Source organism: Nelumbo nucifera, chromosome 2 (assembly GCF_055504915.1).
Source record: "Nelumbo nucifera cultivar China Antique chromosome 2, China Antique-T2T, whole genome shotgun sequence".
NCBI lineage: Eukaryota > Viridiplantae > Streptophyta > Magnoliopsida > Proteales > Nelumbonaceae > Nelumbo > Nelumbo nucifera.
In genome coordinates this window covers 42,750,152-42,775,866 of record NC_142650.1, presented here as the reverse complement: position 1 = coordinate 42,775,866, position 25,715 = coordinate 42,750,152, and the positions used below count along the sequence as shown (strand labels likewise).

The 25,715-nt window shown below is 38.9% G+C and overlaps 1 protein-coding gene, 1 long non-coding RNA gene and 1 pseudogene across 4 annotated transcripts in view; 2 read left to right on the top strand and 1 right to left on the bottom strand.

The window, feature by feature from the left end:
• The first annotated feature begins 1,294 nt into the window (after positions 1–1,294).
• CDL1 (Protein kinase superfamily protein) lies at positions 1,295–13,207 on the top strand. Of its 2 annotated transcripts, XM_010261830.3 has the most exons (6): positions 1,384–1,593; positions 1,844–1,912; positions 2,859–3,049; positions 3,221–3,410; positions 3,525–3,916; positions 12,490–13,207. In XM_010261830.3, exons 1-6 carry the CDS (start codon positions 1,509–1,511, stop codon positions 12,811–12,813), a joined length of 1,251 nt encoding a protein of 416 aa, XP_010260132.1. In that variant the 5' UTR covers positions 1,384–1,508; the 3' UTR covers positions 12,814–13,207. The 2 variants fall into 2 exon arrangements, with proteins under 2 accessions (XP_010260133.1, XP_010260132.1); XM_010261831.3 differs by lacking the exon at positions 1,844–1,912 and having other exon boundaries at positions 1,295–1,593.
• Positions 3,923–11,887, top strand: LOC148802144 (uncharacterized). The gene is made up of 2 exons (XR_016082538.1): positions 3,923–7,609; positions 8,503–11,887. It is a non-coding gene; the product is annotated as an uncharacterized LOC148802144 (long non-coding RNA).
• A 1,617-nt stretch (positions 13,208–14,824) lies between the features above and the next one.
• LOC104599330 (uncharacterized) overlaps positions 14,825–25,715 on the bottom strand; it is a 37,428-nt pseudogene continuing 26,537 nt past the window's right edge. The window contains exons 15-17 of the transcript XR_016083185.1: positions 16,528–16,631; positions 16,252–16,336; positions 14,825–15,376 (exon numbers count right to left, since the gene is read on the bottom strand). The product of XR_016083185.1 is annotated as an uncharacterized LOC104599330 (transcript). The remainder of the gene's footprint in view (positions 15,377–16,251; positions 16,337–16,527; positions 16,632–25,715) is intronic.

Genomic DNA, 25,715 nt, shown 5'->3' with positions numbered 1-25,715 from the left:
CAAGCATGATCAAAACCCTTAAATAAAAAGAAAGGGTCTTTCCACAAGACACCCTACGTGAGCAGAATTTCATGTCAAGCCTGACTTCCCCAAATTAGCATTCTAACACAATGCATACGAAATTATGAATTAATTTGAATACCATAACAGTGTTCTACCATATAAAGAAACAGCTCAGCTGTGCTACTTCCATACAGAGACAGCTAGAATGTGAGCCTGGTCTGATGGTGGGCCAACCAACCTGAGTCGAGAAAAGGCCCAGTTCCAAACAAATTTGGCCCAAAGAGATGGTCCTAGGAAGGATCATGCTGATATTTGGCAGAGAAAATCTTTTCAGGTGAAACCGCGTTCAGTGCAGACTGCTGAGACTGCTACACTACGGTCCAAATAGAGCCGTTAGGCACCAGCTGCCAGCTGGCCCCCGCAAAGAGAAGTGAGATACAAGAGCAGAGTCCGTCCTGTGAGTCTTGCATCTCTACCGTCCATCGGCTCTGGTCGGAATCAGGATTCTGTTCTGTGGGTCCCGGATAGGACAGCCGAGATCTCGTTCACCAAAACCGAACCTAACCGTGTTCCTTTGATGATTAATTGATCAGACTAATACAGTTGTTCCATCATCTAAAGTATAAACAATGCTTCCATGTCCATTGCGTAGCGCAGGAGGTAGGTCCCATCCACTTGGAGCAGGTAGACCATCTTCACAATAATTAAGTGCCGTGCCATCGATTTCCTAGTCGGGTCGTCGTGAACGAAACGGGATTCAGTCAGTGCGAAGCCCGTGTCGTCGAACACCCATTATAGCCTTGCATTGGGAAATCGATGCAAAGCTGTTCGAACGGGCCTGAAGCCGATCTCATTGTTAAACGTCTTTAAGGAGTTTGGATCATCTCCCAACAAAATATGTTTTAACACCTTACACCATACATCTCATATACGATTGGACTTCTTTTCACTTTTATGGTGGGTTTCAGTTTTATAGTGATATGTGCGGTGTCAGATCAAATTGGTAGGGCCCAGAATTTATAACATGCGTGTAGAATTTTATACCAATAAAACACTTTCAATACTGTCCCAACAGCTCGCAGTCGTATATTAAAAATATCTCCCATTGCAACCGTATATTAAGAATATCTTTTTTGTCATTCAGGAAGAGATGCTGCTGATGTAAAATGGCTTTTTCACTTTTTCAGTTCTACCCAAAACAAAATTACGCGTTTTAAGTTTGGACGGAAAATGGCTTTTTCACTTTTTCAGGCATCAATAGGATCGCCGAACGATGTTCCGGAAATGCAAGCAAGAAATTCAAACAGAAAAGACCTATTTTCTAATTTAATAATATTAAATATCAAATGAAGCTGAGGAAATAAATAAATTCGGAGATAAATATAAATAGAGATCTCTGCTTCTCTCTCCTCTCTATGAAACACTCGCTTTCTTGCTCGCGTGTTTGGTTTGCTTTTGTTGGTTCTGTCTCTCACTAAAGCGTCTGCAAGTTGGGGGAGCGAGCCATGGGCTGGTTTCCCTGCTCTGGGAAATCAAACAAGAAATCTAAGAAGAAGAAGCCCGATGATCAGCAGATCCAATCCACTTCAGGTATTTCAGGAAATATTTTGAATATAAATTGAGAGAATTTAGAAATGTGTATAACAGTCGAGTTCACAGTCGTTTCTTTTCTTTTTTTTTTTTTTTTTTGTCAAAGATAGAATCACCCCACCTTTTCCCCTAAGTTTATATCAGCCTTTTTCTCTGTGCTGGGTTTAATTTAATTGACCACAATCGGGTTACTTGGATAATTTGCTGTGTACCAACTTAGGGTTTTGAATTGTTTTATGGATCTCCTCAGATTTGGGACGAAATGATTTGGGAATTTTTTTTGAGCAGAAGTCTTGGTTTGATGGTTTCTACACTTCGAGTACGTGTTTCGCTGTCAGCCTTTCTATTTGATTTTACTTTCTTATTTTATTTTATTTTCTCTGGGTTTCTCTAAGATTAGCTTAGACTTAGATCGTTTTGCTTTTTGGCCCTCTTATTGTGATCCTTATGGTGAAACCCATCTCTGCGTTTGTTAAGTAACTTTGGACTTATATATTTTTTTCCTTTTTTTTCAATTGAATTGATATGGATCGGTTTCTGACTATGAGTCCCCGAAGACTCTGGATTTCATTTCTTTCTGATTCTCTTATCTCTATTCTGGGTTTCTACATAGTTATCCGTGTTTATTTGACTTAAACTTTTTATTCAAGTCAAATTAGGTTTCCTAAACAATAGATATTATTAACTCTCGTGTTAGTTGTGAACATCCAGTTTATTCTTCCTGGTTATAGAATCTGTTCTCTTTCTTTCTTCTCCGTTCCACGATTGTTTAGTAGGAAAACTGCTTCCAGTGGAGCTATATCTGTTGACTGTGACGACGATTGTCAAATGAAGGATTAACGAATAATAAATTAGCATGTCAGTGAGATGAACTTAGGATCTTCTAGAGTTCAATATCTGAAGGATACTTAATCTTATTGAAGCCAAGTCAAATTAGCTTCTCGAAATGGATTAGTCTTTTACCAAGTGTAGAAGCTATTCCTGTTAATTTAAAGCTGGTGGACGGGATGTTTGTTTTGTTGCTACCTACGCGGATTTTTTTTTTTTTTTGAAATTTTGATTGAAGAAATCCAATCTAAAAATTTTTCTAGAGTGTTCTGTTTGTCTTCTGTCTTTTCCTGTTATTTGTAAACTGCTGGTGATTTCTGCATTCTAGGATTTCCTCTTTTGCGGGAACCCAACTACTTTCTGCATGCTATATTATTCTTTTTGTTGCTCTTGTTATGATATTAAATGTTGGCCATTTTTCTTCTCTTTCTCTCCAGAGAAATTGAAGGTAAATCCATCATTGGATGTGAAGAAAGAGAGCTCCAAGGATGGGTCAGATCGCATAGCAGCACAAACTTTTACATTTCGTGAATTGGCAGCTGCAACGAAGAATTTCAGGGCAGATTGTCTTTTGGGTGAGGGAGGTTTTGGTAGAGTTTATAAAGGGCGATTGGAGAGCATTAATCAGGTGGGCTGAGTTTGTAAGTTTTTAACTGGTTCAATGAAATATTAAAAAAATGATAGCATTCTTTCACATTGTTCTGGAGTAATTATGTATCATGCCAACTCAGATTGTGATATTTGAACCTGAGTTGCAAGCATATGCTGACACTGAAGCTTTCATATTCTGTCTTTGTAGATTGTGGCTATCAAGCAACTTGATCGTAATGGTTTGCAAGGGAACAGGGAATTTCTTGTTGAAGTATTGATGTTGAGTCTACTTCACCATCCTAACCTGGTTAATCTAATTGGGTACTGTGCTGATGGAGATCAGAGGCTTTTGGTTTACGAGTATATGCCGTTGGGATCTTTGGAAGATCACCTACATGGTATAGATTGTACAGAATAAATTTTACTTTTTAACTATTCTATTTGTCTTTTGCATTCATGCTTTTGCTACTTTTGTAACATAACTATTTGCTTTCATATGCTTGTGTCTCCAGACCTTCCACCTGATAAGAAACGACTCGATTGGAACACAAGGATGAAGATAGCTGCTGGTGCAGCTAAGGGCTTGGAGTATTTGCATGACAAAGCAAACCCCCCAGTTATCTACCGTGATTTAAAATGCTCGAATATTTTGCTTGGTGAGGGGTATCATCCAAAACTGTCTGATTTTGGCTTGGCTAAACTAGGCCCTGTTGGGGATAAGACCCATGTATCCACTAGGGTGATGGGAACATATGGGTACTGTGCTCCAGAGTATGCGATGACAGGTCAACTGACACTAAAATCCGATGTATATAGCTTTGGGGTTGTTCTTTTGGAAATTATCACCGGCAGGAAAGCAATTGACAATTCAAAAGCAGCTGGGGAACACAACCTTGTTGCATGGGTAAGAGATCCCTATCTTTCTCTCTACCTTGGTATCTCTTTCATGTTAAGTAAGTTCCAAGATATTTCTTTGTTGAAATATATCTCTGTGCTACTGGGTCAAGCACTTTATAGTTTTTGTTGTGTGAACCTCACTTTAAGGGAAAATCCAGGGTGAGACTCCCAGAATAAGTGCAGAATTACACTAGCAATGAGGTGGAATTGCAATCAAGATAGTGCAGAATCACAGTTAATAGAAAAGTGAATCCACCTAGTGAATCAAGCTACAGAGATTCATGGTGATAAACCCAGGAGAAATACCAAGACTCAGTGTCAAACCAAAAACAAAATACAGAGATACTGAAAATGAAATAAAGGGAGAAAAACAAAACACACAAAGATTTACTACATTTTTCAGCATATAGCCTATGTCCACGGGTGATGGCAGAGCATCCACTATAACAACAAATGGTGAAGATACAAAGATGAGCAGCTTCCTTTCACACCCATACACTCTCTTACGCAAAGCCTTTACAGGAAACCCTTGCTGCAAATATACCTAGACTTCCTCTTATTATGAATCTAATAAATCTCTTGCAATTTATCAATATACAACCTAGATTCAATGGCCAACCTGAACTCAACCCTTGGAGCGCTCTCTTCGAGTCTTTCTTGCACATGCAAGATGACTTTGGGTCCAGATATAAGAGGGTATTAATGATAAAAAAAGATACAAGAGGGTATTTATAGGTGCAGGAAAAAAACACCTTAGGAACATAAAACATTGGGTTAGATCTGCAATCTGTCAATGAATCAGGTCCATCCACATCCACCACAGATCTTAATGAAATTTTTTTCTTGGGTTTTTCTCCATAACTATGGGTCGGAACTTGGAGTGGGCCACAACTAGGGGTGGATTCAAGCCGAGCCGAGCCGAATAGTACGAGGCTCGAGCTCGGCTCGCCAGGTAGTACAAGGCTCGAGCTCGGTTTGAGCTCTAACCTTGAGCTCGAGCTCAACTCGAGTCAAGAACTCGTAAGCTTAAGCTCAGCTTGGCTTGGCTCGAGCTCGATTTGAGAAAAAATGTTTTATAAAAATAAAAAATTATATATATAACATTTTTATTTAATATTTAAAAAATTAAGAATTATAATATTTTTATATATTCGAGCTCGGCTCATTTACTAATCGAGCCTGTAAATTGGGTGCAAAGCTCAGTTGAAACCGAGCCGAGCCAAGCTCGAGTAGCTAGTGAAGACCTTGGCTCATGGCCACCCCTAGCCACAACAAAGAATTCAAGGCACAACATAACAGTTCACATTGGGACCATTAATGTGGTGTAATGATGTGGGATGTATGAGAAGGAGTTGTAGCATGAGATTTAAAATGGCTACATTTAATGATAAGGTCCAATTTTGGAGGGGGGGGGAGGGAGAGGGGGGGATTAGGCTTATTGCCTTGATACAGTTTATGCAATAAGCTGTAGGTGCATAGAAGATATGATGCCTGTTTGGCACATGTGCACTATCTTATTTTCTAATTTTCTATAATGAGCTTATTAAAATACATTCACAGGTTATCTATTGATAGGAGAGAGGGGAATAGACAAGTTTAAAGTTTTGGGGTTTGAGTCTGGTGATTCCAATTTTGTTCTGAAGTGAGATCAGATTTCATGAATCATTAAATTTCAGCAGAACTAAAAATGATGGGAACATAAAGATGAAGTTACTCAAGTTAGGAAAGTCAGATCAACCCAAAGTGCTGATTTTACAAAACATGCTAAATTATGACTTTATTAACAGTTATGTTTATTATATATATATTGATCAGTAAAATCAATGAAAGCTTTATTAATATAGAGAAAATTTACAAAGGAGAGCAGCCTCGGCTGCCTTTTGAAAAATAGAGAGCACGAAAGAGACAACCCCAGAAAAAACCTATTAGGATTACAACCAAGCCCAGAAAATCTGATCTCTTCTAACCCCTTGTTTTGCTAGTTGATCTGCTAGACTTGGAACCCACCGGATTAGAGTTTGCATATCTTTTGACAGGCTTCTGAATTTTTTAATTTCATTTCTGAACCACCAAGGGTTCTTTTCCTCTCCTCTCAACCAGCTTAAGATCACTTTAGAGTCCCCTTCAATTATTGATTTCTGAATTCCTAACTCCCTTGCCTTCTGTAAACCATACAGAACTGCCTCCAGCTCAGCTCTTATGGAGTTCCCTTCCCAAAGTTTATATCTTGGTTATATATTTTTTCACTATCAAGTTTATATCTTTTGGAATTTTTGTTTGAAATTCAATTATAATATTATACTGCATTATTAATCTTTACACTTTTGTGATCCATATATGATATCTAGGGCCACGCTTTTCACCTTCCCTTTTCTGAACATAGTAACATATTTCTTTCTTAACTAGAATTACAATGCATTTGATTCTGCAATAACTCATCCATTACTTCTGCTTGATGGTTATACTGTCAAAGTAATGCTAAGGTTGACACATCAAGAAATAGAGATTAGTGAACCAACCCCACAATAAGATGGAAGGGCATGAACTATAATAGGCCTTCTAAAAACTGATAGACAGACAGACAGATATAGATATAGATATAGATATAGATATAGATATAGATATAGATATAGATATAGATATAGATATAGATATAGATATAGATATAGATATAGATAGAGATAGAGATAGAGGGAGAGAGGGAGGGAGGGAGGGAGGAACTCTAGTGGTCCTTGTTGATGACAAAGTCACAACATTTCAAATCATGATGGTATCAACTGTGTTGTACATATTAAAAACCCACATGGTCCATAACCAATAGGATGTAAGGGGATTGAAGATGGGAAGAGGAGAGGGGTGGTCAAGAATCTTCTGAGTATTGCTGTAGGGAACAAAACTGGGATCTTTTGTTAGAGTAAGAAGGTGAAGCTGTTATGGAGTTGTATCCCATTTGCAATTTGTTGGAACATCTGGAAGGAGAGGAACATAAGGACTTTTGAAGACAGCTTGCAGCATGGAGAAGATGGTTGCGGCTGTGGGCAGAACAGTGGCAGAATGGGTATTGATTCTTCCAGAATTCAGTTAGATAGAAAAGGAGGATTTTGGAAGTAGGTTAGGGAGGTCCTGGGTTATCAGATATGTAATGTGGAGCTTGTTATTTAGTCTGAAAGTTGGTCTTGTACCCGGGTGATGACTTGTCACCCTCATTTGTAACTTCTTTTCTTTTAACAAGATCTTTTTATTTACTAGTAAAAAAAAAACCAATAGGCCACCCTTATAAAGATAATCATTCCTTGCAAAAATTCTTGACATCATGGAGACATGGATCTTATCCCTCTTTCTAGAAGGAGAGAAGAAAGGTCAAAACAAGGTATTAGTATCGGGTGGTGCTGCCCAGGATGACCCAAATAATGAGAAAAAAAATACATTGATAAAAAATGTTGAGAATCTAAATTCTAGTAATATAAGTAGGAGATTAGCAAATGATTTATGGTTTCGAAATTTGCACTGCATAGAGCACATAAGAGGAGGAAATCACCAAGTAGGCCGTCTCTGTTGTAGAATTTCTTAGGTATTAACTTTTAGATGTATTATCTCTGAAAAAAATGCTCTGATTTTAGGTGGTGTAAGGCCTAACCAAATAGCTTTATGAGGGAAACCCGGAGCCTATGGGATTGATGGAGATCGAGCATCAAAGGAGGTATACAATAAAGAATCATTAGGGTCCATAATCCACAACCTACTATTAGTTAATGACAAGGCATTAACTAATTCATAAATCCAACAAGTGCCTCCTAAAACCAAGACCTCAAGAAAGGCCAACTGAAGAGACCACCTAATCAAATGGGAAGTGGTTATGGAAATGGCCTTTAGAGGGAGAATTTGTGGCACAAGGTGGTGGGCAGCAATATTCATGGGAGGTTAGAGAATGGCTGGGATGCTGGTGTATCATGTCAGACTACTTTGGCAGCACCTTGGAAAGCAACCCATAGCTTTCACCATCAGTTCCTCAGGTTTGTCAGTTATGACGCTTGTTCAGGGACCCAAATCCGGTTTTGGAAAGACTTGTGGTTCGGTGACTGGACTTTAAGGGACTTGTTTCCTTCTTTGTATTCCCTTTCCTTGTATAAAAATGAGATAATCTCAAAGTTTTTAATACCTCCTATTTTGCCTTCGGTTTATAATTGGGATTTTGGGTTTCAAAGGGGTTTGAGGGATGAAGATATCTTATTCTCGATAAAGGTGCCTAGAGTCTTCCAAACCAGATAGAAGAGTTTGGTGTCCAAGTTATAAAGGTTTATTTTCTTGTGCCTCTTTTTTTCTTGCTCTTTGCCAATCCCCTACCCCTCTTTCTTTTCTTGTTAAGGAAGTTTGGTGTCAGCCACCCCCCCCAAAATTAAGTTTTTTTTTTTGTTGGGAAGTGGCTTATGATAAGATTAACACTCTGGACTACCTGCAAAAGAAAAGGCCTTTCTTGTGTATTTCCCTGAACTGGTGCACTCTTTGCAAACCCAATGGTGAATCTTGTTACCATTTACTAATTTCCTGTTCCATTGCTACAGACATTTGGAATTGATTTTTCTCTCTGTTTAGGTGTAAGTGGAACATGCCAAGGGAGATTAAGTTACTGTTTGACCTGCTGCCTTTGCTTGGCCAAAAAGAAGGGGAAGAATAATGTGGAGGTGTACTAGAGCAGTCATGATTTGGACCCTATGGGAAGAATGAAATGCAATAATCTTTCAAGAGGAGAGAAGCAAACAACGGATTTTGGATTGTGTAATGACCAGGGTTTATACATTGGCTACTAACTCTGGATTTGTTTAGACAGTTCTCCTTTGATGATATTTGGAGGAATTGGTTTTCTTGCATCTAGTTCAGTGCAGAAGATCAAAACAAGGCCAGGCACCTCCTCTTGAAGGTTTTCTGAAATTAAACTTCGATGGGAGAAATCAAGGCAACCAAGGTCCTTTGGGAATTGGAGGAGTCATAAGAAATAAAGGATCATACTAGCACTTTATTCAGGACCGGTGGGGATTGGAGAGTCTTTAAAAGCTGAACTTTTGCATTCTTACAGGGTGTTCAGATTACAAAAGACTTGAACTTGGAGAACCTGGTAATTGAAGGGGACTCCAAGGTGGTGGTAGCTTGGCTAAGAGACCCGGACTCATTGATTTGGTGTTATAGAAATGAAATGGAGAAATTTCAGTGGTTAACACAGCAGATGAATCTAAGTATATGGTGGGTGGGGAGGGAGGCTAATGCATTGGCTGATTCATTAGCTAAGCAAGGGGTAATTAGGGATCAGTTGTATTGGGCACAATTGTAACTCTGTACTATCTCTGTTCTAACTGTGAGGCTGCATCTTGCGGCCTCCCTTTGGGATGCTTGTAACAATGTCTATCATTATGGTTTTCAATGAAATTTAATGATCTTTTACTTATAAAAAAATAAAATAATAATAAGTCGTCTCAGGAATTGCCCCTTTTTACTAGATCACATTTGATAAATCTTGATAAAGAGCCAACAATAGCCAAAACAGCCTTCCAAAACATTGCCAACTATACATCTTATTCCTTAGGACTCATCCAATAGATGCTTTTAATTTGAGAATACCAGTTTGCCAGAATCCAAAGGAAATTCCAAAGCCACTTTTTTGAAAAGAGAATTATTCCTATTTCCTAGGCATCAACCTCCCAATCCTTACCCCCCTCGCCCACAACTACTTTCCTATTCTCTATTTCCCAAGTAATCAAGCAGTCCTTTGTATTCCCATGTTCTCAAAGAAAGCTCATTGTTCTTTTCAATCTTTTTATAGAAGTGTTTCTGCCTCCAAGGATAATGTAATTTCTGTTCCAAGTATCATTCTTAGTGAATCTTTCAAGGATAAGGTTCCCAAGGAACAAAAGTTGGGGTTTCCTTGTAAAGGATGACCAAGGTAGTTCATGAGCCATGGTGAAGCTGAATGGTCTAAAATAGTGGTGAAGGGGAGAACTAAAACAGCACAAGGCTGACTATTGGTGTGCCTTTTATACCATCATCAACAGACCAGAAAGTATTTATTGAGTAAGAAAAGTCAATCAAGTAATGTCCCCAAGGGAGAAAACTGGACGTAAAGGCTCAACCACCCACATCCCTTAGAAATTTCTCACAGGCTTGCCCAGGGAAACAGACCCTTGCAAGATAGTCTGCTAGATCTTTTACCTTCTCTTCTAACCCAACTAGACAAGGTGCTAATTCTAGGGTAGAGATCTCACTTCCCTAATTAAATGGCAGAGTATCCGTGGACCTTTCCCCCTCATACAATTACGACTTTAGATGGTCCTATACAATCACCAATTACCACTTTAGAGTATCCCTCCACCTCTAGATTGGACTTTGGAGTAGTCTGGCTGTGGCAAGAAACTCAGGCACAGTCTTTGAAGTGGCATTCGTTCAGTTTTGATGAATCTGTATCATCTATCGAGGTTGAATAGGCCATCAGTGCTTCTTCATCATGGGTTTCTAAAGAATTTTCCTACCTTGATGTTCCTGGATTCCCAGTATAGCAGCATCTGAGTTTGATTTTTTTTTTTTTTTTTTCCAGGGGAAGAAACTGCTCTTGTGGTCAAGGATGAAGCCACATTGGCAGGACCCCTGATGGCATCTGTGTGCTGAAACATGGAATCCCAACTAGTCTTAAACTTCAAGGAACACAATACAAAATGCTAAGCACCAAGCTTGGAAAAAAAATTGCAATATGAATTGGGAACAAGATCTTCAAAGGTACCAACACATTATGAAGATGTTCAATAACATGTTTGTGCTGTCATCCAAGGTTTGCCACTTGGAGAGTTGGAGAATTTCAAAGTTCAACTGCAAACAAAATTAATTTGGAAAATCCAAAAGGTCAAAACAAGGCGAGAAAAAAATGCTGCCTTGGTATTCTACTCAATAAGCCTAAATATGATGCATTGTGAGAATTCACCTTGCTAATTTTGTATGCATTCCCATCTATTGTTAAACACTTGGTCTCATATGAAATGCATAGTTATAGTTGTCGAGGCATTGCTTAGATGATTAGTTACCCTTGGCTGGGCACCTTACCTGAATGTCTTGACTTGTAGCAAAAAGGTGCTTGCTTAGGTGACAAAAATCACAAGGCTAGCACCTTATTAATAATATCATCATCATTTCTACATCTCACTTATATGTCTATCTATACATTCTTTTTTTTTTTAGTTTTTTTGGATTGGTGTGTTAATTTTACTTTGTTTTGAAGTTTTAATATTGAAATATAAAAGATCCAAGGGTTTTGAGAAGAGAAAGAAAAAGCAGAATTATAAAGAGTTTCTTGTTTTCTTGTTTTCTACTCTCTCTTCTTACATTAAGGGGGCGTTCTTTTATCGGATTTTGAGAGGGGGGAAAGTTGGTCAATGGGATTTTGGTTCCCATTGACCAAGAATCCTATGTTCTTTTTTCAGATTTATGTGGGGACCAGGGAAAGTTTATTTTCCTGGGTACCACTTACCCGGGTAAGTGATACCCATCTCCCAAGTGGGTAAATAACTTTCCCACGTAGGGAGGAAGTTGCCAACACTTGAATGGGACACAAATACCCTTTTTAATAATGGAATTTTATGGCTAAAATGGTCATTGCCTTATTTACATGAGAAATAAAAGAACATGGGTAAATGCACTTACCCGGGTAAGTGTTTCCCAGGAAAAACTTACCCAGGAACTGCATTTACCTGGGTAAATAATTTACCGAAAAAGCGAACGAGGCCTAAATAAAACAGCGGTCAACCACTTTTTTTTTTCCTTTCTTTTTACTTGCTCTCTATTGTAAATTTTTATTACATAAATTTATAGCCTTATTTAGTTGCTAACTTGATATGAATTTGTTCTATTAAATATTTTATTATATTAGTATTACTTTTGAAAAATATTGAAATCAATATATTTCAAATACCATTGTCACTATGACTTGCATGTTCTGAGAGGAAATTTAATGTTCTTAATAAAGAGAATTGCTATTTTTTCAATTAATATATATGCTGGATGGTATATAAAACTAGGGAAAAAAACCAGAATTGCTTAGATGCCTTGCAACTTTTAAGAAGCATTTTTTTTTTAACCAAGAACCTCAAACATTTTTTTCAAAATCAGACTGGACCAGACAATCGGACCAGAAAAACTGGGAACCAGTCACCTGACCGGTTCTGATTTCCTCCAAAACCGCTTTTCCCCCCAAAACCGTTGATTTTGGTCAGCAAACCGCTGAACCTGCCGGTTAACCATTTGAACGGTTTTGACCGCTTTCCAATTTTTTAATTTTTTTTTTGTCAGAACGGGCCGGCCGTTCAGGTTGAACAGTCGGACCATTCAAACCGGTAACCGGACCCCTGACCGGTTCGGTCACCGGTTTGTTTTTAAAAACCATGGCCTCAAACAAGCGTCAATTGACTTTCTAATAGTCCCTTATGCAGGCGCTAAATAAAGATAAGAGGAAGAATTTGTTTTTTCTTTTTTTTTTTTAATCCATAATCTAATCTATTCACTTTGATGGTTATTTGTAAATTATCCATCTGGGTTTGGGTGCAGGCAAGGCCATTGTTCAAAGACCGGAGGAAGTTTTCACAGATGGCAGATCCGATGCTCCAGGGTCAATATCCTGTGAGGGGCTTGTACCAGGCGCTTGCTGTTGCTGCAATGTGTGTTCAGGAACAGCCCACCATGCGGCCCCTTATAGCAGATGTGGTCACTGCTCTGACTTACCTTGCTTCACAAACGTATGACCCTGATACCCAGCCAGTCCAAAGTTCCAGAATGTACCCCTCCACTCCTCCTCGAACCAAAAGAGATGGTGATAAGCGACTTAACGGTGGTAATGGGTATGAGAGAGACCAAGGTAGAGGATTAAAATGAGAGAAGCTCCTTTGTTGGTGAGATTCATGAATGTGATTGCACTGCTGTCAAGCCTGCCAGTAGCCTGCCATGGGAAAGAAAGCATTTGATTTTGATGGTTTATCGAATGGGATGGAGGAGGCATGGAGCTCACTGATAAGCTATCATTCTTTGTTGCACTTTTGCACATATGGTATACCTGCTTATCAAATTTTGTATCGCTCTAGTCTAGATAACAGGTGTACACCAACCCCCTCGCCTTGTTCAATGTCACAGGAAATTTGCGTTTTTTCCTCCTATTTTTTCCCTTCTTTTCGGTGTACATGTGAGATTTGGTCCTTGTATCTATTACTATATATGTACTTTCTCTAGCCATTTGTCACTTTTATACAGGTTTTTCGGCATTTTCGTTCTATTTTCCATGCGTAGAGAGGCTCACCATTTGTTCTCCTAATGCACTTATTTTCGTCATTAAATTGGTTTTAACGTCTAAACATTATAAAGATGTGGATTATATTGCATCACCCGTATGAGATTTAGATATGATCTACATCTAAAATTGTGTTGCTAACCAGTATCACCAATTGAAGGGCGATACCTTTTATCTTTCTATTCACTCTTTCACGCTATTTGATGTCACACTTACGTCCCCCATCAACCACCGCTGGATTTGCCAAAAAAGCACACGCACACGCACCAGAGGCAGGTCCATTGGCCATTGTGACAAAAGTAACAGTAATTACAATGCCTATCTGAACTTTGTCAATATCTGTTTATCGGCCACAACTAATTTATAATAGCTAATACCGCTATTGGGATGCGTATTGCCTAGTCGTAACCTCAAATTTCATTGGAAAGTGCAATTAGTTCCTATTTTGAGGGATAGCAAATTAGCAATCAATGCAAGTTTACAAAAGGTAATACGAGATATAGAACAAATTGAGGGCAAAATCTATGTTGCATCAACTGCACAATTCAACAAGGATGTGAACCAATGATAATGATACGTCACAACTGACATTTTAACATTGTTGAAGTTCTGATGGTATGTACACCCACCTTGTGAGATGTGAATCAATGAAAAGTAGACTATGTAACAGTTGAAATTTTGATTTAACAATAAGCAAAATATCAGTGAATATACCATAGTTGGACTTAAACTGAGAAATAATAAAGGCGAAATTTGATAAACTCCGCATCTGCTAGAACGTGTACAACCACTCAGGCTTAGTTTGGAAGGAATACAAATGCAAATATGTACAGAGCAAATACAAACAAAATAATACAAAATACAAGATTTTGCACTGTACATATTTGCATTTGTACTCCTTCCAGACTGAACCTCATGCAAACAAATTGGCGATCCATAGATGTACCCCTTCTTGATTGGGGTGTGTATCCCGTCCCCTTTCACATGTCTTACAATCGTAGTTCTGGCAGAAGGTAATGTGCTATTTATTTAATGATAAAAGTAACAATTAACAAACCAACTAAAGGAGCAAACTTATAATAAGAGTTTTGAAACTTTTTTTTTTTAAATATATGCTTCATTCGGTGCACATACAAATGTGCAAGATTCATTATGAAAATGGGTTCACTTGTATTTTATTTGCACTGAACATGTTTGTATTTGCACTCTTCGCAAATGGAGTTTTAGGCTCAGTTTGGAAATAGTACAAATACATACAAAATAGTACAAAATATAAGGTTTTGCACTCTATCTATTTGTATTTGTATTTGGAAGTACAATACAAATATGTAGGGTGTATTTTGTATGTATTTGTACTCTTTTCCAAACTGAGCTTTAGGTCTAATCAATAACAACATCATAGATTCATAGCTAGGATGGGTAAAAATGACCTTGAAGTAGCCAACTAATTCATAACACTTTTCACTGATTATTGTTTTGCTTTTTTTTTTTTGAAACAAAAGTTCAAATAATATCAAAATTAGAGAACTAAAACCTAAATTCTAGGATAGCGCAGATTCCAAAATCAAGGAAATAGGAAATATCTATCCAAGTATACCAATGGAAAAAAGAAAAAATGAGAATCTACACAAGGTATAATCACTATTCAGATTTTTTTCTTTTAATTTCTAAAAGAAAAAAATAATTAAGTCTAAGAAAATAAAGAGTAACAAAGTAGTCATCCATGACTAACCTCAAGCTTTTCCTTCACTTCTTCCTAACCTGATATTATTAATTACTGAACAGCATAAAATGGATTTCCATGTATAATGAATTACAAACAAGGACTATTTCTATGAAGCTTTTCAAGTTGACATTGATACCGTGATATGATAAAGTGATACCTCCCATGCTCAAAACAGCCATCTTCTATTTATATAGGCAGAGGCTTATGGGCAACAAACTTATCTTGTTCATAGATACAAGCATTTCACCTTGGGGGAAGGAGCAAACAGCTTTTAGCATTCGTATAGCACTCAATCATCCATCATTTATGTTATTATTGCTATTCTTGGTTGCCATTCATCACTTTCTGCAGTTTGCTCCGTGCCAGTTCACTGGAGTTCCATTGGTCTAATCAAACGCTACTTGCTTTTCCCTGTCACTTTAAGGGAACTAAACATAAAAATGTAAGAGTGACAGAAGAATCCTTTAACATTGCAATTTATTGTACCAAGTTATCAATGCAATGCTAGACAACAAGGCATTTTCTCTAGGAAACACTTTTATATCTTGCATACATGTTGAACGCCCAACAAATTCAAGTCATCCGCCTCATCATAGGTTTACATTATGTTGTATTTTATCTTGGCTTTACAATATAGTATGCATATCATTGTGCTATTTATTACTAATTTTTTTGTATTCTTGGTACAATACTTCCTTACCTGGATCCAATGTGCTGTTGTTTTGCTTATTTGTTTGGATAATTGAGTTGTAATACACACAAACGCAATTGCAGCTTTGCTGAATGGCAGTGATTAATTGTGTACGAAATATTGAAATTTATGACCAAAAGTGATATTACCTCATGAAATTAATGATGTAATGTTTCTTGACATGCAAATTATTCCAATATGAATGATAAGAAATTGAAAACGTGGCACATGTTATCATGAATCATATTTAATACATTCTTGTTCATCAAAAACCACCACCTAAGTCACCTAGGCACCTGCCTAAGCACTTATCCCCTTCCTGCCTCGATAACCATGGCTTGTACAAAGTTTATACAGAATTATCCATTTGAAAGGTTGAATCTATTTGAAATTTGGAACAGATAACACAGTTTTTATTTTCAATCAAACATTATAGGTTGAAAAGTGAGAACGTCCCTTGCCCATTACTTGCACAAACACTAGGGTGAATAACTAAATATTGGATAGTTGATGTCTCCAAAGGGAATAGTCAGTCCAAATTAATAGTAAGTATTACTTGGGGCTATCATGTCAGTCACCAAATTTAAATGAGATTCTATAATAAAGGCTTACCTTGTTCTGGTCACGCCAACCAATTCGAAATGACCTAGAAAGCAAGCTCTTTTTTCTTGGGGGCAAGTTTTGTATGGGCTCCTGACTAATACATAATAGTGAAGAGTCAGCATGAGCAGACTAAGAAATCAAACAACCTTCAAAAGAGGTAACAATATTGAAAACACTAACATATGGTGATGATAGAGAGATCAGAAAACCAACACCAATATCAAGTGTGTACATGGAGTAAGAACCTGAACAAGATAATTTGAGATTCAAGGAATTAGCTTGTACCTTGGAGAAGGTTGTATTTGCAAGGTAGTCTCCAGCATTGTTTCTGCCATAATAACCCTCTTCTCCATTTGTGCAAGTGAATCCATAGCTACATCATATTTTTCCTGACATAAAATCATTATATCATCTACAAATTCTAAGTGAGCTACCACAATCCTATCTCTCCCCACTGATAATGTGAGACAATGAAGATTCTCAGAGAACAAGACATTGGTGTGGTCCAGGTCGATGTGAGGCAGGAAGAAAGTTTGAACGAGAGGCTGAAGGTTTTGGAGGCATGTCTCGTTGGTAGGTTGGTGGGCTCCAAGTTGGAGAGGGAGACGGTTGAAGCCTGGGCGAAGCTTGAATGGGGCAAGTAAAGAGTTGTGGGTGTTAGAAATTTGGATGGGGGCTTGCTTCTGTTTATGTTCCAGAATAGAGATGTTGTGGCTTGGGATTTGGAGTCAGAGAAGAAGACAAGGGAATGTGGCCTAAGGTTAGGTTGGTGGTTTCCAGTGGCAGGGGCAATTCTTAATGGAAGGAGAAAAAGAGAAGTGTGGATTGGAGTGCTGGGAATTCCCCTTCATGCTTGGGGACCATTGACCTTCAAAAATATTGGAGACAGGTGGGGAAAGTTCTTGAGCTTCAATGATAGAAACAGGACTTGGGAAAAGATGGATTTTGTGAGAATTCTTGTGGAAGTGGAAGACTTTGCTGTGGAGTTACATTTTGTAGTGGAAACTTACAATCTGTAATTATTTTTGGAAGGAGAAAACCAAATGTTCTGGAGGGCGGTGAGGAGTTATGTCATTCTTGTGTGCAGTTTGGAGATTAGGAAGGAGGAAGAGGTTCTTCCTGTTAGTGCAATTTCAGTCCAGAAGATGAAGGGCCGTACAGAGGTTGAAGATGATGGGCAGGAAAGATTGGGGGGGGGGGGGGGGTAAAAGGGTAATTTCGGCAGGAGGGGGGTGAGAGTAGTCGATCAAGACTACAATCAGTCTTGAATTTGAAAGAAAAAAGGAGAAATTTCAGAAGAAAAGAAGAAGAGAGGGAGAAAAGAAACACACGAAGGGATTTAGAAAAGAGAGAGAGGGTTGATCAATCGATCTGCCAACCCACTCTTAATATTTATATATGTTGACTAATTGTAAAAGGGCTGAATTGCCCTTATTGCTTACATGGCAAATAAACTAATAATAAAGCTGAAATAACAAGCTGTAACAACAAACTGAAATAACTACCAATAACTACCAACTAACACTGACATAACTAACAAAAGATATGCTATGCTGCCATACGAACACAGTGGGGACCACAGCAGTGGGGTCCACATCAGTGTTCTCTACACTCCCCCTCAAGTTGAGAATAGATATTTGTCATTCCCAACTTGCATAGGTCTGCCTCTAACTTCTTCCTTGGAACAGCCTTGGTGAGAAGATCTACAAGCTACATGCTGGAGGTGATATACGGGAGATACACTTCTTGAGACGAAACCCTTTCTCTGACAAAATGTCGGTCGACTTCGATATGCTTAGTTCTGTCATACTGTACCGGATTATGAGCTATATTAATAACAGCCTGATTATCACAATACAACATTAAGGGCTTCTCATAAGCAATACCCAACTCTCAAATAATGACTTCAGCCATAGGATTTCAGCCACACCATTAGCCATAGATCTATATTCAGCTTCAACACTAGAACAAGAAACAACACTTTGTTTCTTACTCCTCCAGGAGACAAGGTTACCTCCTACAAAAGCACAATATCCAGAGGTAGACCTTCTGTCATCAACACTCCCAGTCCAATCAGCATCTGTATAGACCACTATCTTCATATGATCATTATTCTTGAATAATATACCTCTACCTGGACATCTCTTCAAGTATGCTAATATTCTCTCAACTGCAAGGAGGTGAGTAGTTCTAGGAGAGTGCATATATTGACTTACAACGCTGACTACATAACTGACGTCCGGTCGTGTGAGACAAAGATAGAGGAGTTTTCCAACCAACCGTTGGAACATAGCTTTGTCTTCAAGAGGCTCTCCACCCTCTGCACTGATTTTGTGATTCTGTTCAATAGGTGTATCTGCAGGCTTAACACCCAACTTTCCAGTTTCTTCCAATAGATCTAGAACATACTTCCTTTGAGAAATAAAAATCCCATGTTTAGATCTAGCAACCTCAACACCCAACAAGTATCGTATCTCTCCCAGATCTTTCACCTCAAACTCTTGATGAAGGAGTTGTTTAAGAGACTCAATCTCACTGTTATCATTCCCTGTCACTACAATATCATCCACATATACAACAAGCAAAGTCAAGGAAGAGTCCACTCTTTTAATGAACAATGTATGGTCTGACTGGGCCTGTACATAGCCGAATTTTTCAAGGGCTTGTCTGAATCTATCAAACCAAGCTTTGGGGGACTGTTTTAATCCATACAAGGCTTTATTCAACCGAAAAACCTTCTTACCTGTCTCTGCATCATAAAATCCAGGAGGTAACTGCATGTAGACTTCTTCCTATAAGTCTCCATTGAGGAAGGCATTTTTAACATCCATCTGGAACAAGGGCCAAGAATAACTGGCTGCAAGGGATAGCAGAACTCGAATAGTGGTCATCTTTGCTATTGGAGCAAAAGTCTCCAAGTAGTTTATACCATAAGTCTGAGTAAATCCCTTTGCAATTAACCGGGCCTTATACCTTTCAATGGAACCATCAGCATTATGTTTCACAGTAAATACCCATCTACATCCAACCGGTTTCTTTCCTTTAGGCTGGTCAACTAGCTCCCAAGTATTATTCCTTAGAAGGGCATCCATTTCAACCTTCATTGCATCTTTCCACTCAGGAACTAACAAGTCTTCTTGCACTATTCTGGGAATAGGAATATCAGCAATGGATGTGAGAAAGGACCTGTAAGAGGGGGACAGGCGATCATAGGACAAAAACTGGGAAATGCAGTGAGCTGTGGATGTGGTGCAACGCCGTTTGCCTTTACGGATTGCAATGGGGAGGTCAAGGTCATCCAAAGGAGGTAAAGTAGCAATAGTGGAAGGTATCTCAGGGGGACCTTGATATGATAAAGGGACTGTGGAACCTGGATCTGGATCCGCAGAAGGAACTGGGGCTGGCCTGTACTGTTGATGACCGAAATCAACTTGCCTCCACCGCCTATGATAGACTCTCAAATCCTGACACCTCTGATGAGTTAACCCCACTCTCACTACTCTCCCCCTGAGGAGAAACCCTAGGGTAATAGGGTACCTCCTAAAGAAAGTAACATCCGTCGAGACAAATCTCCTCCCAGGAGTAGGTTCATAGTAACAATAACCCTTTTGAGTTTGTGCATAACCGAGAAAAATGCATTTGGAGGCCTTAGGATCAAATTTGGAATGATGAGGTCCAAGAATCTGAACAAAGCAAGTGCAACCAAAGGTTTTAAGGGGAACAATAAACAATTCTTTATCGGGGTATAAAAGGGTAAAGGGAGGCTTCATGTCAAGAACCCGTGAAGGAACTCGATTAATGAGATACACTGTTGTAAGAATAGCATCGCCCAGAAACGAATAGGCACATTGGAGTTAAACATAATGCTTCTAGCCACCTCCAATATGTGCCTATTCTTCCTCTCAGGAACCCCATTCTGCTGTGGTGTATAAGGACAAGTACTCTGGTGAATAATCCCATGATCAAGCAGATAAGAGGCTAATGGCTTGGTAAAGTACTTTTTCACATTATCGGATCTGAAGATTTTGATTTTGACCCCAAACTGGGTTAAAATCATCTGATGAAAGATCTGGGTCAGAGCAAGAACCTCATCTCGAGAACGCATAAGGTAAACCCAAGAAAAACGGGTATAGTCATCAACAAAAAACAAGAAATATCTGTATCCCCCCATAGAAGGGATGTGATATGGGCACCAAACATCGGTGTGCACAACATCAAAAGAATTACTACTTCTTTTATTACTCAAGGAATAAGATGTTCTACAATGCTTTGCAAGCTCACAACTCTCACATCTCAAATTTGACATCTGAACAGACTCAAACAAATTTGGAAACAAACTCTTCAAAGACCGAAAGGATAAATGACCTAACCGATTATGCCAAAGCATAACCTGACTAACAGACTGAGAAACAAAAGACTTCCTATCTTCACAATCTTCCCAATGAGAACTCTCCAAGCAGATAAATCCCATTCGTCTCATGGCCAGTCCCAATCACCTTCCTTGTCTCCAAGTCCTGAAAAATACATCGGCCAGGGAAAAAAGTTACTGAACAATTCTGATGTTTTGTAATACTACTGACTGAAAGCAAGTTAGTATCAAGCTTAGGAATATGCAGAACTAAAGATAAGGAAATGGTATTAGACAACTTGATGTCTCCCTTGGCAGAAATGGGAACAAGGGAACCATCAGCAATGAACACTTTATCTCTACCAGAAGTTAAGTGATAGGTAGTGAACAGTGATGGAAAGCTAGTCATATGGTCAGATGCACCTGAGTCTATTACCCAACAATGTTCAGTGTTACCTGGAGCTGAAGCATGGTAAGCTGAGGCCCGAGTACCTGAATGAGCAAAGGTTGATGTGGAAGGAGCTGATGATGGCTGAGATGATTGAGCTGAATTCCCAACTTCCTTTTCCAACTGAGTTAGGGCAGCCCCGACAGCAGCTAAGGTGTCTAGAGGTGTGCCTTTTGTGCCCGATGAGGATGCAGAATCGGTATTAACAACCATATGAGCATTACCCCTTTTGTTCCTCAGTTTTATTGGAACTAGATGAGAGTGGAGCTTCCAACATGTGTCTTTAGTATGCTTAGGTTTCTTGCAATGTTCACACACTAGATCCCGCTTATCTTCCTTCTTTATATCCCTTTCCGTATCACCCCCAAACTTAGGTTTAACTGCTGCCAAGGCTGATGGGAAGGGCTGATGCTGCATCATAACCTTTCTCCTAGTCTCTTCACTATGCACCAAAGAGTAGGCTTGAGATAAGGTCACACTGTCCCTTGTTAGTATTTGCTGTCTCACAATATCATAGTCAGGATTCAGACCAGCTAGGAATTCAAAAACCCTATTAGTTTCAACTTGCTTTCTATGAGTTTGTGCATCCTTCTGACTTTCCCACTAAAGTGTTTCTAGGTGGTCAATTTCATGCCACAAAGATTTCAAAGTAGAGAAGTAAACCGAGACTGGTTTCTCTCCTTGCTTAAGGTTATTAACCTCACACTTCAATTCATAGGCCCTAGCAACATTAAGGGGTTGGGAGTAAGTCTCTTTCATGGCATCCCAGATTTCCTTGGCCGTTTTTGCCCACAAATAGTTCCGGCTGATATGTGGCTGCATAGAGTTGCACAGCCATGTCATAACCAAATAGTTCTCCTGAACCCATTTGGTATACGTTTGGTCCTCCTTAGTTGGTTCTTTCACATCTCCCAACAAGTAGCTGAGTTTTCCTCTACCCCCAATGGCCATCATGGCCGATTGAGCCCATTCTAAGTAGTTGGATCCATCAAACTTCACAGTTGTAATCTAAAAGGCATTCTCAGACATGCTACCAGAATTGCTAGTCCCAAAAACACCTTCCCCCTGATTCTTGAACTCCATTCTTGGTCAAGAATTAACAATAAAAAACTTTTGAAACTACTGTAATAGAAAACAACACCTAAACAACTGATAACAGCCGGCCTAGGTCTTCCAAAGAATAAAGAAAACAGAATTTTGTATGAAACCAGTTCAAAATCTGATATGAAACCAACAACAGTTCTGAATTTTATGGTTTTCTCTCAAAACCCTAGAAGGAAAAAAAGATTTTCCAGCCGCACCTTTCAGAATAGACCAAGATGATTCTTTCAAGATTATTAGCAAGCAAAAAAAAAAAAAAAAAAAAAACTTACTTTATGAAAGAAAATCTCTGGCCGCCACCTTCTATCTGATGCAGAACCCTAATCTTGGGGATCCGAAGCCCTTTCTAATTCTTCCTAACTATTGGAACTCTCCCAGCCTTCTACAATCTTCTTAGTAGTAGCCGCACACTACCAGTAGCCTCCAAGAATCAGCCGATCCTCCTTCTTTGTTGAAAAACTTCTAAACCTAGGAAATTCTCATGTAGTCAATCTAATTAGACTAACATAAGACCTCCTCCTCTGCAACTAGTTTTAGGTTTTGAACAGAAATTATAATCGCCACCTTCAGTCTTGATAAAGAAACTGATCTTGGACTCTTTATCTTCCTTTGATTCTTCCTGATTATCAAGAACACAATCCACTCTTTGGGCAGCTGCTACAGTCTTTGATAACCTCCAAGAATCAGCCGAAAAAGGATCCTCTTAATCTTCCAGCCCTAGGCAACTCTCATGTGGTTGGCTGGATCAGACTCACATGAGAAGCCCTAATCTTTGCTCTAATACCAAGTAGTCGATCAAGACTACAATCAGTCTTGAATTCGAAAGGAAAAAGGAGAAATTTCAAAAGAAAAGAAGAGAGGGAGAAAAGAAGAAGCACATGAAAGGATTTAGAAAAGAGAGAGAGGGTTGTTCAATCGATCTGCCGACCCACTCTTAATATTTATATATGTTGACTAATTGTAAAAGGGTTGAATTGCCCTTATTGCTTACATGGAAAATAAACTAATAATAAAGCTGAAATAACAAGCTGTAACAACAAACTGAAATAACTACCAATAACTACCAACTAACACTGACATAACTAACAAAAGATATGCTATGCTGCCATGCGAACACAGTGGGGACCACAGCAGTGGGGTCCACATCAGTGTTCTCTACAGTGAGGTTATTTTATTTAATGACAGACATGTGGATGGGAACTTTGAGAGGAGGGGAGAAGTCGAAGAGGATAAAGGGGGTCATTTGAGACAGGAAGGTGAAAAGATTTTCCCAGTTTTCTAAGGAGTTAAAAGGTTGAATGCATACCAACTTATTAAAGAGAATTTTTTAGTTTCTAGGTGTGGTTTTCAAGCAGCTAAATGGTTCTAAGAAAAAAGATCTTGGGGTTAAGTCTCTTTTGGGTTTAAGAAAAAAAAAAAGAGTCTCAAGGAGGGGAAAAGACGCATGTAACACTTGAAAGAGAGAATGAGAAATAGATTTGGGTGGTCTTGAAGTACGTGAGCTTGAGTCAAAGGAATGATATCTCGAAGGTTGCTAAGGATCTTGCTGAGTTTCTCATGTTCGATCTCCTGCTTTCGACCAGTCAGTGGTAAGTTCCATTGGGCTTTACAATGGTGAGCCACAGGTGGAGGGAGTTGAAGTTTCCTTAGGAGTTAGATCCCCATCCTTGTTTTGTTTCTTCTCCTGGTGTGCCAGTTTGGGAGAGTAGGGTTGAAGCCGGTGGGTTTAGAGCGTTGGTTGCTTTCAAGGGGCAGAGAAGGGAGTTGTGATAGTCTTGGAAATGGGGTGGTCTTAGTCATGGAAGTGGAGGAGAGAGATAAGAAGGGTAAGGAAGAAGAAGATGAGGAAGGGGCTGATGGGTTGTAGACAGTAATTAAGGTTTGTTCTGTGGATTCTGTTTGTGTCAAGCATACTCTGGAGAAGGCTTCATTGGATGAAAATAGTGACAAGTCTCTGGTTGCTGAAGTGGTAATTGGAAAGCTGGGTGTAGATTTGGGGCGTAGGAGGAAGGATTTTGATAAATCCGAGTCTGGTGCTTCAGTGGTTGACTTAAAAAATCAAGAGCTTCAAACGAAACCAACATTGTGCATGTTACTAAAGTTTTTTCGCATTCAGAAGATGGTGTTGTTGAGGCAGGTCCAACCAACAAATTTAAAAAGTTGTGCAAAAGAAAAGGGATTAAATCCAAAGGTCCAAGACTTGATGTCCAACTAAAGAATGTCGGGACATGCAAGCTTTTGAAAGGAGTTTGGATCTTCCATTGACTAATCTTTGGGGGGTGAGGGGTTCAAATCAAAGTGGAGATTTGGAGGAAAACAGGAAGGAAGATAAGAAGGTGGAGGGGGAGATGATAATAGAAATGGAGGAGTTTCTGCAACAAGGAAGAGTAGATTTAAAGGTGCTTGTTGGTAGGGAGGTGGAGGTTGGCAAGCCACTGGGTTTATTCTTCTTGGGAGGTGAGGCTTTTGCTAGAAGAGCTTTTGAGGAGTACAAGAAGAGGAGGGATGAGATTCTTAAGAAGTCCAGAGTTGAGGAAGGGGGAGAAATTTGGAATGAGGAAGGAGGGCAGGAAAATTATTTTGATGATGAGGTCTGAGCTTGTTTGCTCAGGTGATTTCTTTGAGGGCGATCTCCGAGTTGTTGAAAAGAAGGGCCTCTTGCTGTTTTTGGTCTGCCCTGTTTTTTTCTTTTTGTTTAGTAGGATTCTGCTTGTTTGTATTTGGTGGGTGGTGCTATCTTATCACTGGATGTGGTTGTTTTCAGTTTTCCTTTTTTCTTTAATAAAATTTTTCCTTTTACTAAAAAAATATATTTATCCTGCTTGTATGTGGTCTGATGAGAGTGAGAGTGAGAGTGAGAGTGAGAGAGAGAGAGAGAGCCTAAAAAATTAAATAGAGAAAAAATCACAAGGTCCTAATATCTCAAATTGGTAAAGCAAGAGGAAGGAGAGGTACAAAGAACCAATTGATCCATAAGAAGGCACTACCTATGAACTTAGAGAAAAAGAATAAAGCATCACAGATATGTACACGTATAACTAGGAGCCATTGCTTGGTGCAACGGAAAAATCATGCACAGGCCAACATGAGAATTACAGGTCTGAGTCTGAGAGGAACCACTTTGTGCAAAAGTAATGTGAAAGAATAGGCCATATCCACTCTACCCCCTCCCAAGACCCCAGATAGCAGGAACCTTTATTTGGTAATGGCAAGGTATACATATTTATAATAAATTGGAAGAAGAAGCTATTCTCTTAGATGTGTGAAAAATGAAAAAAAAATATTAATCTATCTTCTATAGAGGGAAATGGATTTTCAGTCAAAGAAAAAATGATGGAAGGAAAATGCTAGCACATAAGCTAAGAACCCCCTAGGCATAAAAGACAAAAAGCATACAAACCTCATTTAGTTTCATGTGTGCCTTGTTGGAATTCCTTGAAACAAGAAAATTGGGTGTTTCAAAATTCTGCCCCTCCTGACATTGAAAGAGTTCTTGTAGAGAGAGCTGATAGATTATTAGTGTGTGTGGGGTTCCATCCCCATACTTTATTTTTTACTGTTTATCTATTTACTTTT

Coding starts and splice junctions, on each gene's coding strand:
- CDL1 (XM_010261830.3), top strand. CDS start 1,509: ATGGGCTGGTTTCCCTGCTCTGGGAAATCAAACAAGAAATCTAAGAAG. Junction 1,594..1,843: donor GCAGATCCAATCCACTTCAG/GTATTTCAGGAA, acceptor GGATCTCCTCAG/ATTTGGGACGAAATGATTTG. Junction 1,913..2,858: donor TGATGGTTTCTACACTTCGA/GTACGTGTTTCG, acceptor CTTTCTCTCCAG/AGAAATTGAAGGTAAATCCA.